The sequence below is a fragment of the Mustela erminea genome, chromosome 9 (assembly GCF_009829155.1).
Source record: "Mustela erminea isolate mMusErm1 chromosome 9, mMusErm1.Pri, whole genome shotgun sequence".
Taxonomy (NCBI): domain Eukaryota; kingdom Metazoa; phylum Chordata; class Mammalia; order Carnivora; family Mustelidae; genus Mustela; species Mustela erminea.
In genome coordinates, this window is record NC_045622.1 from 440934 (window position 1) to 454370 (window position 13437).

Here is a 13437-nt window from a genome sequence, read left to right on the forward strand (position 1 = left end):
CAGCACGTGTTTGGCCATCCTGGCCCTGCGGCAGCACACGTGGGAGGCCACCGGTGGAGAGTGGGACCCTTCAGAAGCAGAGATTCTGTGTGACTCATTACTGTAACTGTGCCGTGCATGGCACGTATAACGGGAACTCTGGGAGCGTTTTATGACCAAACGAGTGAACGAATGGAGGTTGATTTGTAAGTTCGTGCCTGTAACGTACGTGGTTAATTTTGAGTTTTTGTGGTATTGTTTAAGGCTCTCCTGTTGTAAGAAGAAAGCAAATTGTTGAAGATAAGCAGAGAAGCCTTTTAGAACAGAAAAGAGAAAACCCTGCATCTGCAGGAAAGAAGTGTGGCGAGTGCACAAGTGTAAGTATGGTGTTAGCAATGCTGTCCGTTCAGTAGTGGAAAATCGCCTGGAAACAGAATGTTCTCGAAGGACTGTGATTTTGCTGTGAAGTGTGGACCGCAACTTAAATGTAACTACGGCCAGGGTCAGTAAGAAGCAGCCCAGGGATCTCTACCCTAGGGACTTAGCATACTGCACTTGTTTGCCCTCCTCTCTCTGTGTGATCAGTTACTAACGAAGTCGTTCAACCAACCGTAACAAACCAGCATTATTCTTTTATTTATTATTGATACATGTTATTCGCAACCAAGTTTTTAAGTGTACATGAAAGAAGAAAAACAAAAAAGCAAATGAGAGCCCCGGACAGAGGAGGTTAAGTGTGAATCACGAAGACTAGTTCGTGTGTTAAATGAGCTCCGTGGACCAGAGCTTCCTGCCCAATGCAGCTGAGGTCAGCAAGGCAGGGAGTTCGCTTCTCAGGGGCCCCTGATCGCAATGCTGTTTCAGGTGCTGTTAGGAAGACACACTCCCCCTGAGGCCCTGCTGTGGGCGCCGCGGAGACACCTCTTCACGGTCAGCAGCGGACGAAGCAGGAGCTTCATGTGGCTGTTTGAGACCGAGGCTCAGTCAAAGTCAGACGCTTAGTAGAAGTCATTTTAAAATTAGTGGATGTCATCCTTTGAGAGCTAAGTAAATGTGACCTAAATATGACATTTTCTGGACATGTAACCTCACCCGAGGATTGAATTTAAAATATTAAAACAGGGGCGCCTGGGTGACTCAGTCGGTTGAGTGTCTGCCTTCGGCTGGGGTCGTGATCCTGGGGTCGAGACTGCAGCTCCCTCTCATGTTCCCCGTTTCTGCTCTCTGTCTTGCTCTGTTAAATAAATAAAATCTTTTTTTTTTTAAAGGTAGATGAGAAAGGGAAATACTGATCTTACTTTTTTTAGATTTTATTTATTTATTTGACAGAGAGAGAGAGAGAGGGAACACAGCAGGGGGAGCAACAGGCAGAGGGAGAGGGAGAAGGCTCCCCGCTTAGCAGGGAGCTCAATGCGGGGTTCGATCCCAGGACCCTGGAATCATGACCTGAGCTGAAGGCAGATGCTTAACCTACTGAGCCATCCAGGTGCCCCCAAATAAATAAACTCTTTAAATAAATAAGCTATTAAAACATCTAGATGGATAAGTAAATAGCATTTCACTAGAATTTCTACTCTAAATATTACTTCTGATGTTTGATAGCACTGGAATAGAGTGCCTTAGGAAGAATTTATATCTGACTTATAAGTTCAGGATTCGATTATTTGTATATTGTAGGAACTATTGTTTTATATATAAATAAGATGTTTACTGTGGAGGAAAATCAACCGTGACATGTTCTTTTTTTTATTAATTATTTTTATTAACATATAATGTATTATTTGCTCAGGGGTACAGATCTGTGATTCCTCAGGCTTACACACTTCACAGCACTCACCGTAGCACATGCCCCCCACAACGTCCATCACCCACCACCCTCTCCCTACCTCCCCCCAGCAACCCTCCACTGGTTTCCTGAGATTAAGAGTCTCGCATGGTTTGTCTCCCTCCCAATCCCTCTTGTTTCATTTTTGCCTTCCTTACCCCCCAAATCCCCCACTTTGCCTCTCAAATTCCTCATATCAGATCATATGATAATTGTCTCTCTCTGATTGACTTATTTCGCTCAGCATAATACCCTCTAGTTCCATCCATATCATTGCAAATGGCAAGATTTCATTTCCTGGGATGGCTGCATAGTATTGCATTGTATGTATACATACCACATCTTCTTTATCCATTCATCCATCGATGGACATCTAGGTCCTTTCCAAAGTCTGGCTGTTGTGGACATTGTTGCTATAAACATTCAGGTGCATGTGCCCCTTCACATCATTAGATCTGTACCTTTAGGTTAAATGCCCAGTAGTGCTATTGCTGGGTCGTAGGGCAGCTCTTATTTTCAACTTCTTGAGGAACCTCCATGCTGTTTTCCAGAGTGGCTGCACCAGCTTGCATTCCCACCAACTGTGGAGGAGGTTCCCCTTTCTCCGCATCCTCGCCAGCATCTGTCATTTCCTGACTTGTTAATTTTAGCCATTCTGACTGATGTGAGGTGGGATCTCATTGTGGTTTTGATTTGTATTTCCCTGATGCCGAGTGATGTGGAGCACATTTTCACGTGTCTGTTGGCCAGCTGGATGTCCTCTTTGCAGAAATGTCTGTTCATGAACATGACGTATTCTTAACAGCAAGACAAATAGCATTTAGTTCTGTACAATGTAGTAAAGTAGTTGCATGTGACCATGCTATTCTTTTTTTTTCAGTGTTCCAAGATTCATTGTTTATGCACCACACCAAGTGCTCCATGCAATCCGTGCCCTCCTTAATACCCACCACCAGGTTTTCCCAACCCCCCACTCCTCTCCTAAGACCCCCAGTGTCCACAGTCTCTCATGGTTCGTCTCCCCCTCCGATTTCCCCCAAGTCCCTTCTCCTCTCCATCTCCCAACGTCCTCCATGTTATTCCTTAAGCTCCACAAATAAGTGAAATCATATGATAATTAACTCTCTCTGCTTGACTTATTTCACTCAGCATAATCTCCTCCAGTCCCGTCCATGTTGATACAAAAGTTGGGTATTCGTCCTTTCTGATGGAGGCATGATACTCCATTGTATACATGGACCATATCTTCTTTTTTTTTTTTAAGATTTTATTTATTTATTTGACAGAGAGATCACAAGTAGACAGAGGCAGGCAGAGAGAGAGGCGGAAGCAGGCTCCCCGCTGAGCAGAGAGCCCGGGGAGAGAGCGGGGGCTCGATCCCAGGACCCTGGGATCATGACCTGAGCCGAAGGCAGAGGCTTTAACCCGCTGAGCCACCCAGGCGTCCCGGACCATATCTTCTTTATCCGTTCGTCCATTGATGGGTATCTTGGTTCTTTCCATAGTTTGGTGACTTATGGCCATTGCTGCTATGAACATTGGGGTACAGATGGCACTTCTTTTCACTACATCTGTATCTTTAGGGCAAATACCCAGTAGTGCAACTGCAGGGAGGCTCTATTTTTAATTTCTTAAGGAAATACCATGCTATTCTTTTTTTTAAAGATTTTATTTATTTATTTGACAGACAGAGATCACAAGTAGGCATAGCAGCAGGCAGGGGTGGAGGGAGTGGTGAGAAGCAGGCTCCCTGCTAAGCAGAGAGCCCAATGTGGGGCTCGATCCCAGGACCCCAAGATCGTGACCTGAGCCAACGGCAGAGGCTTAACCCACTGAGCCACCCAGGTGCCCCAGTACCGTGCTATTCTTAATGCTTAATGCTTAATGCACTCACTCACAGACCCACCTCCTGGTGGTCAGTGCCATACTGCCTGAGAAGGCCTTCCTTCAGCCACCGTGTTGTTCACATCAAACGTCTCAGAACCTGTCAAGTGAACAAGGGCTATTTGTGTAAATGGATTTTAAATGCTAAAGCAATATATAGTTGTCATAGCAACAACAAAAAACAGACTAAATTTGAAGTGCTCCAATGAATGCGCTCCCTAAATTCATCTTTACCTTTCTGGGTCTTACTCTGTCCGTGTGTGCCCCTTTGCATGCTGGCGGCCTGCTTTTGAGCCCCTGTGTGTTCTTTCCAGAAGCCCCACGTCCACCTTCCTCTCACACACCTGCCTACATCTTCCACAGCCTCCTTAGCTTCAGAGTAGATCAGTGTCCCTGAAATCAAAATCGAGATTTGAAGTTTAATTTGTTTCAGCTCTCTTGTTCTGTTTTGATATTGGTGTTTTGTTTTTTAACTGAAGAGCTGCTGCAGGAGTGCAGTTACCGTAGCGACGGCCACGTCGCCTTGTAGCAGGAAATCAAAAAAATCAAACTTCCACGGGGAGGGAATCTGAGAGCGATCTGTGAAAGTGGGAGAAGCAAGTCCCACTTTGTGCCAGGACTGTGTCCACGCGGGGGACCTCCAGCCTCCAGGGGAGGCCAGGTGTGCCCGAGTGTGCGAGGACAGGGCTCTCACAGACAGCTGCACCAGTGACTCGGACCGGCTGGCCGAGGACAGGCCAGGGACGGGGTAGCCAGGCCACCAGCCGAGCACAGGTGTGCAGCAGCCCAGCTGGCCACGTCCAGCATTGAGGAGTGTGCCTGCGGCTTGGCCTGCGAGGTTCCCCACTCGCAGCTCTGTGCAAGTCCTTGACACTAGTCCCAGTCAGAGCCTCTGCCCTTACAACGAAACACCAATTCAGTCATAAAGCTTGCGTTAACTGTTGCGGTTCCTTTAAGTAGCACCGTACTTCCCCTCTTCCAAAGACCCAAGATAACAGGGCAACCTGAAACTTTTCCAAAATTGACAGGAAACATTTTCTTAAACATTCAGGTATCCTAGAAAGGCCTTATCCCAGTAATTTTTGATTTCTGCTCCATGAAAAAGGAAATACACAGGTTACATGAGCAGGGATAACTGAAACTATATAGAGCACACATGTTTCTTTTAATAAATGTATATCATGAGTATTTAAATATGGAAACCTATTCTGATGTAATATTACATTTTGTAGAATTTGGAGCAAAGTGCCCAGCCAAGTTCAAGTGAGCCAAAACATACTACAAGGTGTACTTCTGATGTTGAAGAAGGTATGTATGTTTCAGTTTAAAAGTGTTCTCTGAGCTTTATTTATTGTTGAAGAAGGTATGTTTCAGTTTAAAGGTGTTCTCTGAGCTTTATTTATTGTTGAAGAAGGTATGTTTCAGTTTAAAGGTGTTCTCTGAGCTTTGTTCCTAATGATTTCATTTTTTGTTATGTGTGTTTTCCCAAATACACACACACCATGTGACAGGTAAGCCACCATGTGGGTTTCGAGCCCCTTATCCTGCACATGTGGACTGTTGCCAGATGTGTGCGTTCTAAGTGATAATGTATTGAACATCTTTCTACATGAAGCTTTTCCCTGACTTTTCAGTCATTTCCATAAGACAGAGATCCCAGGGATCACAATTACAGTATTTGACATGTCATTGGCACCTGATAACTATTTGTTGAATGAATCTCTGTATTAAATGAATATTGGATCAGAGGAAGTAAGCATTGTTACAGCTCCTTATGCAGATTCAAAAGTATTTTCTGAGAAATAACATTTAAAACTTTTCTGGGATATATGCCAACTTGACATAGAATTATTTCTATGATTTGCTTACAAAGAAATTTTGCATGTATCTTTACTTTTGGTGAATTGCTCCTTCATATGGTTTTCTCTATAGATTTTGGAGTTTTGTTATTTCCTTACTGATTTTTGCAAATTCTTTAAATATTAAGGGTTCTATTATTCATATTAGTTGCAAATGTTTTTATTACTTTATTGTTTGCATTTTATTCTATTTATGTGTTTATATTTAGAAGACTTCCTTTTTATTGTCTCATTCAACAAATGATTGAGAGCTAATTTCCTGCCGACAGCTACATATTGGATATAGAATAATACACAAAACACACAGAAGTCTTGCCTTTCAGAAGCTTCAACTCTATTAGGGAAGACCACCCTTTAAACACGTTCTCTAGTCTTTACTTAGTGATTTCCCCATTACTTTTAAGATCAAAGAACCTTCCCAATACAGAAGTTCAGAAGTGTTTAAAGTTCAGAAGTGTTTCTTTCTCCTCTAGACTGCTCTAATCGTTTCATTCCTTAAGGTCTTTACTTTCCCTTGAATTTGTTTAAATGGATGATGTACAGCAAATTATAAGCAGCAAACTAATTTACTGAGTCATCTTTCCCTTTCCTCAAGACTTGGATTCTTCTCGGGTCATAGGCCAGATTCTCCTGTATTCGTGGGTCTGTTCCTAGGCAGTCCATTCTGTTCAAGCCATCCTCTCATTTTCTAACTTTTCTTCGCTTTCCTTTTATTTTACCCTTTTATTCATAACTTATCTTACTTGTTATTCTAAAGACAATCTACTTCAACTTCTCTTTGAATTACCAGTGGATAACAAAAACACAACACAAACATAATCTAAAGGTGATGTGTTTTTCCTTTAGCTCAGATGACATGCGAGGGGGGTTCACGGCCTCCCTGTGATCATCTTGAATTTCTGTTTTTTTAATCAGGGATGAGAAAATGCTAGCTGCAGATAATCCCAATAAATAAAATGCAAAGTAACAGAAGATTTACTGGGTTTCTATTTGTGAAGTGAATACACACAGACACATGTCAGTTAAGTAAGGATGTGGGAAGATCGCAAAGGCAAAAAGGGATCAAAGAATACTTAATGTAAAGTTTCTGTAGTTTCAGATAGTACTTCTCAGTTTTTGATGGCTGAAAACCTAGTGAAAGCTTCAGTGCCTGAGGATGAAATTCTCGCTGTCATGAACAGCAGGCAGCTACAGAAACCACATCTGGCTGTAAATAAGACCCAGCCACTCAACGTCTGTGCACTCCCGGCCGCAGAACAGAAGCTCCTCCAGTCCCTTAGTCACCTCAATGAGAGGTTCCACTGTGAGTACGGAAGACCACCTTTCCTAAGAAATGTTATATTTTGTACTTAGACCATTTTAATTTAATTTAAAAATTGGAAATAAAAATACACAATGTATCCAGATTATTAGGTACTTAAATCAAATACATAACAGTTAAAAAATATTTTTGAGCAGGGGTGCCTGGGTGGCTCAGTCACTTAAGTCGTGATTTCAGCTCAGACTGTGATCTCAGGGTCCTGAAGTTGAGTGCGCCATCAGGCTCCGCGCTCAGCATGGAGTCGGCTTGAGATCCTGTCTCTCCCCCTCTCCCCACCCTCTCCCTCTCTCTAAAATTTATCTGTACATATATGTGTGTGTGTGTGTGTGTGTGTGTGTGTGTGTGTGTGTGTGTGTGTATTTGGGTATACCCTACTATTTAAGTGTACCATACTCAGGTCATTTATGATGATGTTAATTTCTTTGACAGGCTTGTCTGTCTTCTAGGAATGTATGAATTCTCTTCTATTTCAGCATCGTGACAGGCTAGGTATCTTTACTGACATCCTTCAAAAACAACCATAAATTCCAGATTAAGTATTTTTAAAAATCTTACGTATAACAATAAACTGCTAAGAATATAAGGAATTCCTTTGGGAGGAGAGAGATAATCTTAAGCAGACTGTACACTTAGCATGGAGCCAGCTGTGGGGCTCGATCTCATGACCCTGAGATCATGGCTTGAGTGGAAATCAAGAGTCAGACACTTAACTGACTGAGCCCCCCAGGCGCCTGAATATAAGGAATACTTAAGACTAGGAACTGAATATAGATAAAGCCCAGAAAGCTGAGAATGCTCTATCTAGCTGGTGCCTTGAGATTTCTTTAACCCACACAGTGAAATTGAGCTTTGCTCTTCACGGCTTCACAGAAGAAGGAACAGGTGACAAAACCCAGGGCCTACTCAAGCCGGTGGTCTCACAGGAGATCCACCCCCCGCCCCCACATGAGCCGGGCCTCCCGAAGACCTGGAGCCTGCGGACAGACACGCGCACCAGGACAGGGAGGGCTGGAAGAGGCTCGCACGTCTTGAGTTTCAGGATTGAGCAGACGAGGGAGGAAGACGCACAGGGTTTTCTCACCTCCCTCTGTGTGTCTGTGCAGGATGTAGCACTTTCTCTGTGAGAGTTTGTTAATACCACATTCTTACCAAAGGAAATTCTAAAGACTGCGTTTCAGAAAACCAAGAGTAATCTTAGATGGACAGTTCAAGGGGGGAAATTTGAACCAACATTATATAAAACAAAAATTAATAAAGTAGTGTGTGTTTCAAAGACAATAATGTTAGCCTTAAAATACCTGTTAGAAGTAGTGTGTAAGCTGGGAGAACATAAACGGTGTTAAAGTGTAGTAGGCTGCTGCTGCTTAAGGAATTCGGTACCGTTTAACTTTTTTTATTCAGGTGTAACCAACATACAGCGTTGCATTTGTCGCAGGCGTACAACACAGTGATGCCACACTGTGTGCATAGCTCAGTGCTCATCACTAGAAGTACGTTCCCGTTCCCCTCTCCCTCCGCCCTCCGCCCCTCCCATGACCGTCAGGTGTCTTCCACAGTTCAGTCTTTTTCTTGCTTTGCCTTTTTTTTTTCTTTGCTCATTTGCTTTGTTTCTTAAATTCTACATATGAGTGAAATTGTACACCATTTGTCCTTCTCTCGCTGACTTATTTCACATAGCGTTATACTCTCTGGGTCAGATTAACTTCAGATATTGGTAAAGGAAGTCTGCTTTTGGTAGTTACAAGGGTCACAATGAAAGGACCAGAATAAAGTATACAATTTCCAAACTGGTAAAGAAGAAAAGTGGCATACAAATACACACACACACACACATCTCAAATTGATTCAAAATAAGACAAAAATGGAGAGAAAAATGAACATAGAAGACACAGAAACGGGTACAAATGCGGTGCTATAAAATGCCGAGTACACATGTACTTACAAGGAATGTGTGGATTGTATGTTAAAAGATCTTTTTAAAATCTATGCTTTTATGACACAACCATATTTTGTTTATAAACTATGTATTTAAAACATACAGGTATAGAAGAGCCAAAAATAAAAAGTTGAAAAATATGTACCAAGCAAATTCTAACCAAAAGAACACTTATTTTAATGTATTATTATCAGACGAAATTGACTATGACACAGAAAACATTAGTAGACATAAAAAAGATCATGATGATTGAAGCTTTAATTTAGGAGAAATATATAAAACATTTTCATTTATATGCATTTAGGAACATGCCTCAAAATATATAAAATGTGTTTTGGCCATGGTGGGAGATTCCTTTTTCTGCACTGCTAGTAACTGATGGAACAAACAGACAAAGTAAATCAGTAGATGTGTAGGAATCAACCAGGGTTCCGAACATGATTAAAGGGACACATTCTTTGCAAGTATACATGGATGATCTATTAAAATGAGCCACATATTATATCATAAAACAAGCCTGAAGCATTACAAAGGATTGGAGTTACGCACAGACTCTGGCCACAATGCAATTTAGCTAAAAATGAATAACAAAAAGATAACCATTAAGAAGCAAATTTCTAGGGGTGCCTGGGTGGCTCAGTTGGTTTGGGGCTCAACTCTTGATTTTGTCTTAGGTCATGATCTCAGGATCATAGAATTGAGCCCCACGTCCAGCTCTCTGTTCAGCATAGAATCTGTGTGTCCCTCTCCTCCTCCAACCCGCTTGTGCTCTCTCTCTCAAAATCTTTTTTTTAAAAAAAAGGAACATATTTCTTTTTTTTCTTTTTAAAGATTTTATTTATTTATCTGACAGAGATCACAAGTAGGCTGAGAGGCAGGCAGAGGGGGAGGGGGAAGCAGGCTCCCCGCCAAGCAGAGAGCCCGACTCGGGGCTTGATCCCAGGACCCTGAGATCATGACCCAAGCTGAAGGCAGAGGCTTTAACCCACTGAGCCACCCAGGTGCCATATTTCTAAATAAACTGTGGTTCAGAGAAAATATCATAATGAAAATTACAAAACATTCACTTATTTTAGAAAGAGGACACAACCGTTAGCTCACCTGTGGCAGAATATGGAAGAAAGAAATGCCACGTTCCATGCAAGCTGATATTGGGAATTCTGCTTAAATTTTTAACGAAGTGTTGAAGTATAAATGTGAACTGCTCTGAGAATGGGAGCCACAGACAAGATGAATTCATACCTACTCACAGATTCTTCTTGACCCTCCATGTTTTTCATGAGAGAACTAGAGCGCAGAGGAGGAGACCAGAGAAATGGCTCAGCAGTGCAGGAACAGAGAACAGCCACGGCCATGGGAAGGCCCTGAAGCCGGCTGCAGAACCTTCTACAGAACGGAGGCTGTGGGGTCCTGGGACAGAGGCAGCGAGACTGCTGGGGGGAGGGGAAGGGGGAGGAAAAAAGCTTCTACTCTGTGGGCAGGAGGCAGAACAGGCTGGGCCCAGAGCCTCAGAAATCTCCCACTGTCTGTTGAAGGACGGGGCACAAAAGTCTCTTGCATAAAACTTGTCAGAGATACAGACAGATGTGACAACGATGAGAACAGATAGCTTTCCTGGCAGCTCTAAGAAGGGAATTTCCTTTTGGTTTAAAGAAAAAGAAGAAGAAAGACAAATGGAAAAGAAAAGAAAACCCAGTATTTGTATAAAGATTGTTATAGAATGGTCAAAATATTAGGAATTCCTTTTTTTTTTTAAGATCTTATTTATTTATTTGACAGAGATCACAAGTAGGCAGAGAAGCAGGCAGAGAGAGGAGGAAGCAGGCTCCCCGCTGAGCAGAGCCCCCGATGCAGGGACTCGATCCCAGGACCCTGAGATCGTGACCTGAGCCGAAGGCAGAGGCTTTAACCCACTGAGCCACCCAGGCGTCCCTAGGAATTCCTTTTTATCAACTTAAGTTTTATGTCCTTGTTTTTAACCAAACTACTTCTGTTTCCTACCTAATATAGTGTAAACACCATTTCTGGACACAATAGAAAAGATTCTTAACTCAGTTTTAGTATTTTGTTATACCAGAATTTAATTTCTGATTCTTTAGTGGTTCTTCTTGGTCAATATACATAACTAAATTACTTTTGTGTCATGGCATAATTCTTTCAGATGTACAAGAAGCCATTTGCAAGAATCCATCCATCAGAAATACCTTACAAATAATACCACTTCTGGTAAGCATTTGAAGAAGCTTTTTTTTCCCTCATTTTAGGAAATGTCATGATTTCTTGTGTAAGCAGCGTGTATTGAAATTAATTTTTCTCGAGATTGGCTTTTAGCAAGTTTTCCGCCTCAGTTAACTTTCAATTATGACATGTTTTGTTAGAATCAGAAAATATCTTCTCATTTACAAAGATCAAAATACAAAGTTTTTTTTTACATCTGGAATATTCCATCATTCATGGGAACAGCAACAGGGATCAGTGTACTACTCTCCAGATAATTTTGGTTGTGTAGCCTCGCTGGAAAATTACTAAGAATTCTACCTTGGTAAGGTTTCCACCCTTGCTTCCGTCCCTTTCATGTCTTCAAAGTTCAAAACTAGACATTGCTATTTGGAAGTTTATTTTTTGCCTTAACAACATTTATATGTGTAAATATACACATATAAATGGCAATTTATTGCATCAAGGAATTTTCAGGCTAACAGGGAGAAAGAACCCGTGGAGAGTGTACACTGGTCACTATAATGTGACTTGAGACTATGTGTGGGTGGCACGGCCTCAGGAAATCACAGAAGGAAAAGATCGTAGTGGCCAGAGGTGGCCAGAGTTGACCAGAGACAGGTCTCTGGAAAGGGCATCTGAGACTCCGATGCTTTCTGTAATGTCAGGATCCTCAAGGTAGGTGTTCAGCAAGGAGACGTTAGTTAGGGGATTAACTGGGTGCTTGCTCAGTTCTGAAATCTGGAGGGAAAAGTGAGATTACGCAAGTCTGCTTCCTTCCCTGTTATTTTCTGTCACATAAACAAAGGGATACATTTCTTACCACGTTTTAGATTTTTGCTTATGTCCTAGATACGGCTGTAAGTAATAAGAAAGAGGCTGCCCCTGCCTTCTGACGCTTTTTCTTTCCCTGTGGGCAAATTGTTCTCAGAAGCGGCCTTTCTGCTGCCCTGAGTGGTACACACAGCGCCTGTGCATCTGTCACTTCGACCCCTGACAGTTGTGGACACGGTTGCTCTTCACATGCCAGCTGGCGTTTTGCTCAATTTCTCACCTCTGTCGATTCAGCCACTTCAGTAATTCTTGCAGCGACAATTTTTGTGTGTCTGAATGTGTGACAGTTTTGTTGTTCATAGCATAAGTGGTGGTCACCTCACCTGAGCCAGAGTACGCCCGCGGTGAGGGAGATCACTTCTCTCCACGGCCGCTCAACCTGCAGACAGTGTGTGACCCCAGACAGCTGGCGGCCGGCTGTAGACACTGCCGAGTGAGGAGAGGGAGGTCTCGGAGTCCCCAGAGCATCCGCGGGTGCGCCGGTGCTCCGCGGTGTTGCACAGAAGCCTCCGCTCGTGCCTGGAGGGCTCCTAGTGTAGACAAGCGACCGCTGACAGGCTGGACTCGTTTCTCTCCGATCTCTCACACCCGCTAGGACGGTTGGTAACCCTGAGCTTCTTTCAGTCCCTTCATCTCCAGACGTGTCCCTCTTCTTACTTCGTCATCCCTGACCTAGGTCGGAGACCTTCCATTTTTTCAGGAGAAATGGTCTATAATCACAGACGTTAACTGCTTGTTTGAACAGCTGCCGTGAAAAGCATCCACCCCTCCCCCATCAGAATTACTTCACTTGCGTGTTCTGCAGGGGGATCGCAACATTTATTTGCCCTTTTTCTACTATTTTTAATTTTTACTTTTCAATTGGATTCACCGATTGTTGACATTTTGTCATACTTGCGTATCCGACAGATGGAAGGACGGGTGGATGGATGGATGGAAGGGTAGAAGAAATGGAAGAGGACAGGACGGGAGAGAGACTCACACACACACACACACACACACACACACACCCCTCCGTGAGCTGTCCGGAAGTCAGGTACAGACATGACGCTATTTCCCCACCAACCCTTAAGCATCCGTGTTCTCCTAAGAACAGACGCTCCGGCATGACCACAGCAGCACCTCCCACGGGGCGGAACACTGACACACACTCAGACTCAGATTCTCCAGCCAGAAGAGAAAGTGTCTTCTGTGGCTGCTTTACTCCTCCGGTGCTGGACGCAGCCCGGGTTAGAGGCCGCGGTGGATGTCTGCTGTGCTCCCTCTCCGCCTTCCCTGCGCACGGACGCCTCTCCAGAGGCTGAGCCCGGGGCCTCGCTGGCTGTCCCATGACGCGGAGGCTCCCGATGGTTTTCTCAGTACATACGGCTTCACGTTTATGGTGGACGCAGAGTTTCAAAGTTTGTGTTCTCAGAGCTATTTTTATCACCTGCTTGATTCTACCTCTATCTTGGCTTCAGGTGTTCTATTTAGCTGCTTTTAATTTATTTTGAGTCCAGAAGACAGATGTTCAAGCGTTTGGAGTTATGTGTGAAGCATGCATAGTATGTGCTTCGTGCCTCCCCCAGGAATAAAGTGAACG

General features: G+C 43.4%; 1 protein-coding gene across 12 annotated transcripts in view; it reads left to right on the forward strand.

The window, feature by feature from the left end:
• Positions 1 to 13437, forward strand: part of CEP126 (centrosomal protein 126) — a 69976-nt gene that overhangs the window by 38768 nt on the left and 17771 nt on the right. For 7 of the 12 annotated variants that reach the window (XR_004289224.1, XR_004289227.1, XR_004289226.1 and 4 more), the window contains exons 6-9: positions 244 to 356; positions 4921 to 4996; positions 6641 to 6850; positions 10966 to 11030. Coding sequence is in view for 3 of the 12 variants with exons in the window: in XM_032358696.1 (XP_032214587.1) it covers positions 244 to 356; positions 4921 to 4996; positions 6641 to 6850; positions 10966 to 11030 (464 nt within the window). In the remaining 9 variants the exon portion in view is untranslated. Of the gene's footprint in view, positions 1 to 243; positions 357 to 4920; positions 4997 to 6640; positions 6851 to 10965; positions 11031 to 13437 lie in introns of those variants that run through there. The other 5 variants (XR_004289230.1, XR_004289231.1, XM_032358700.1 and 2 more) reach the window with 5 other exon arrangements.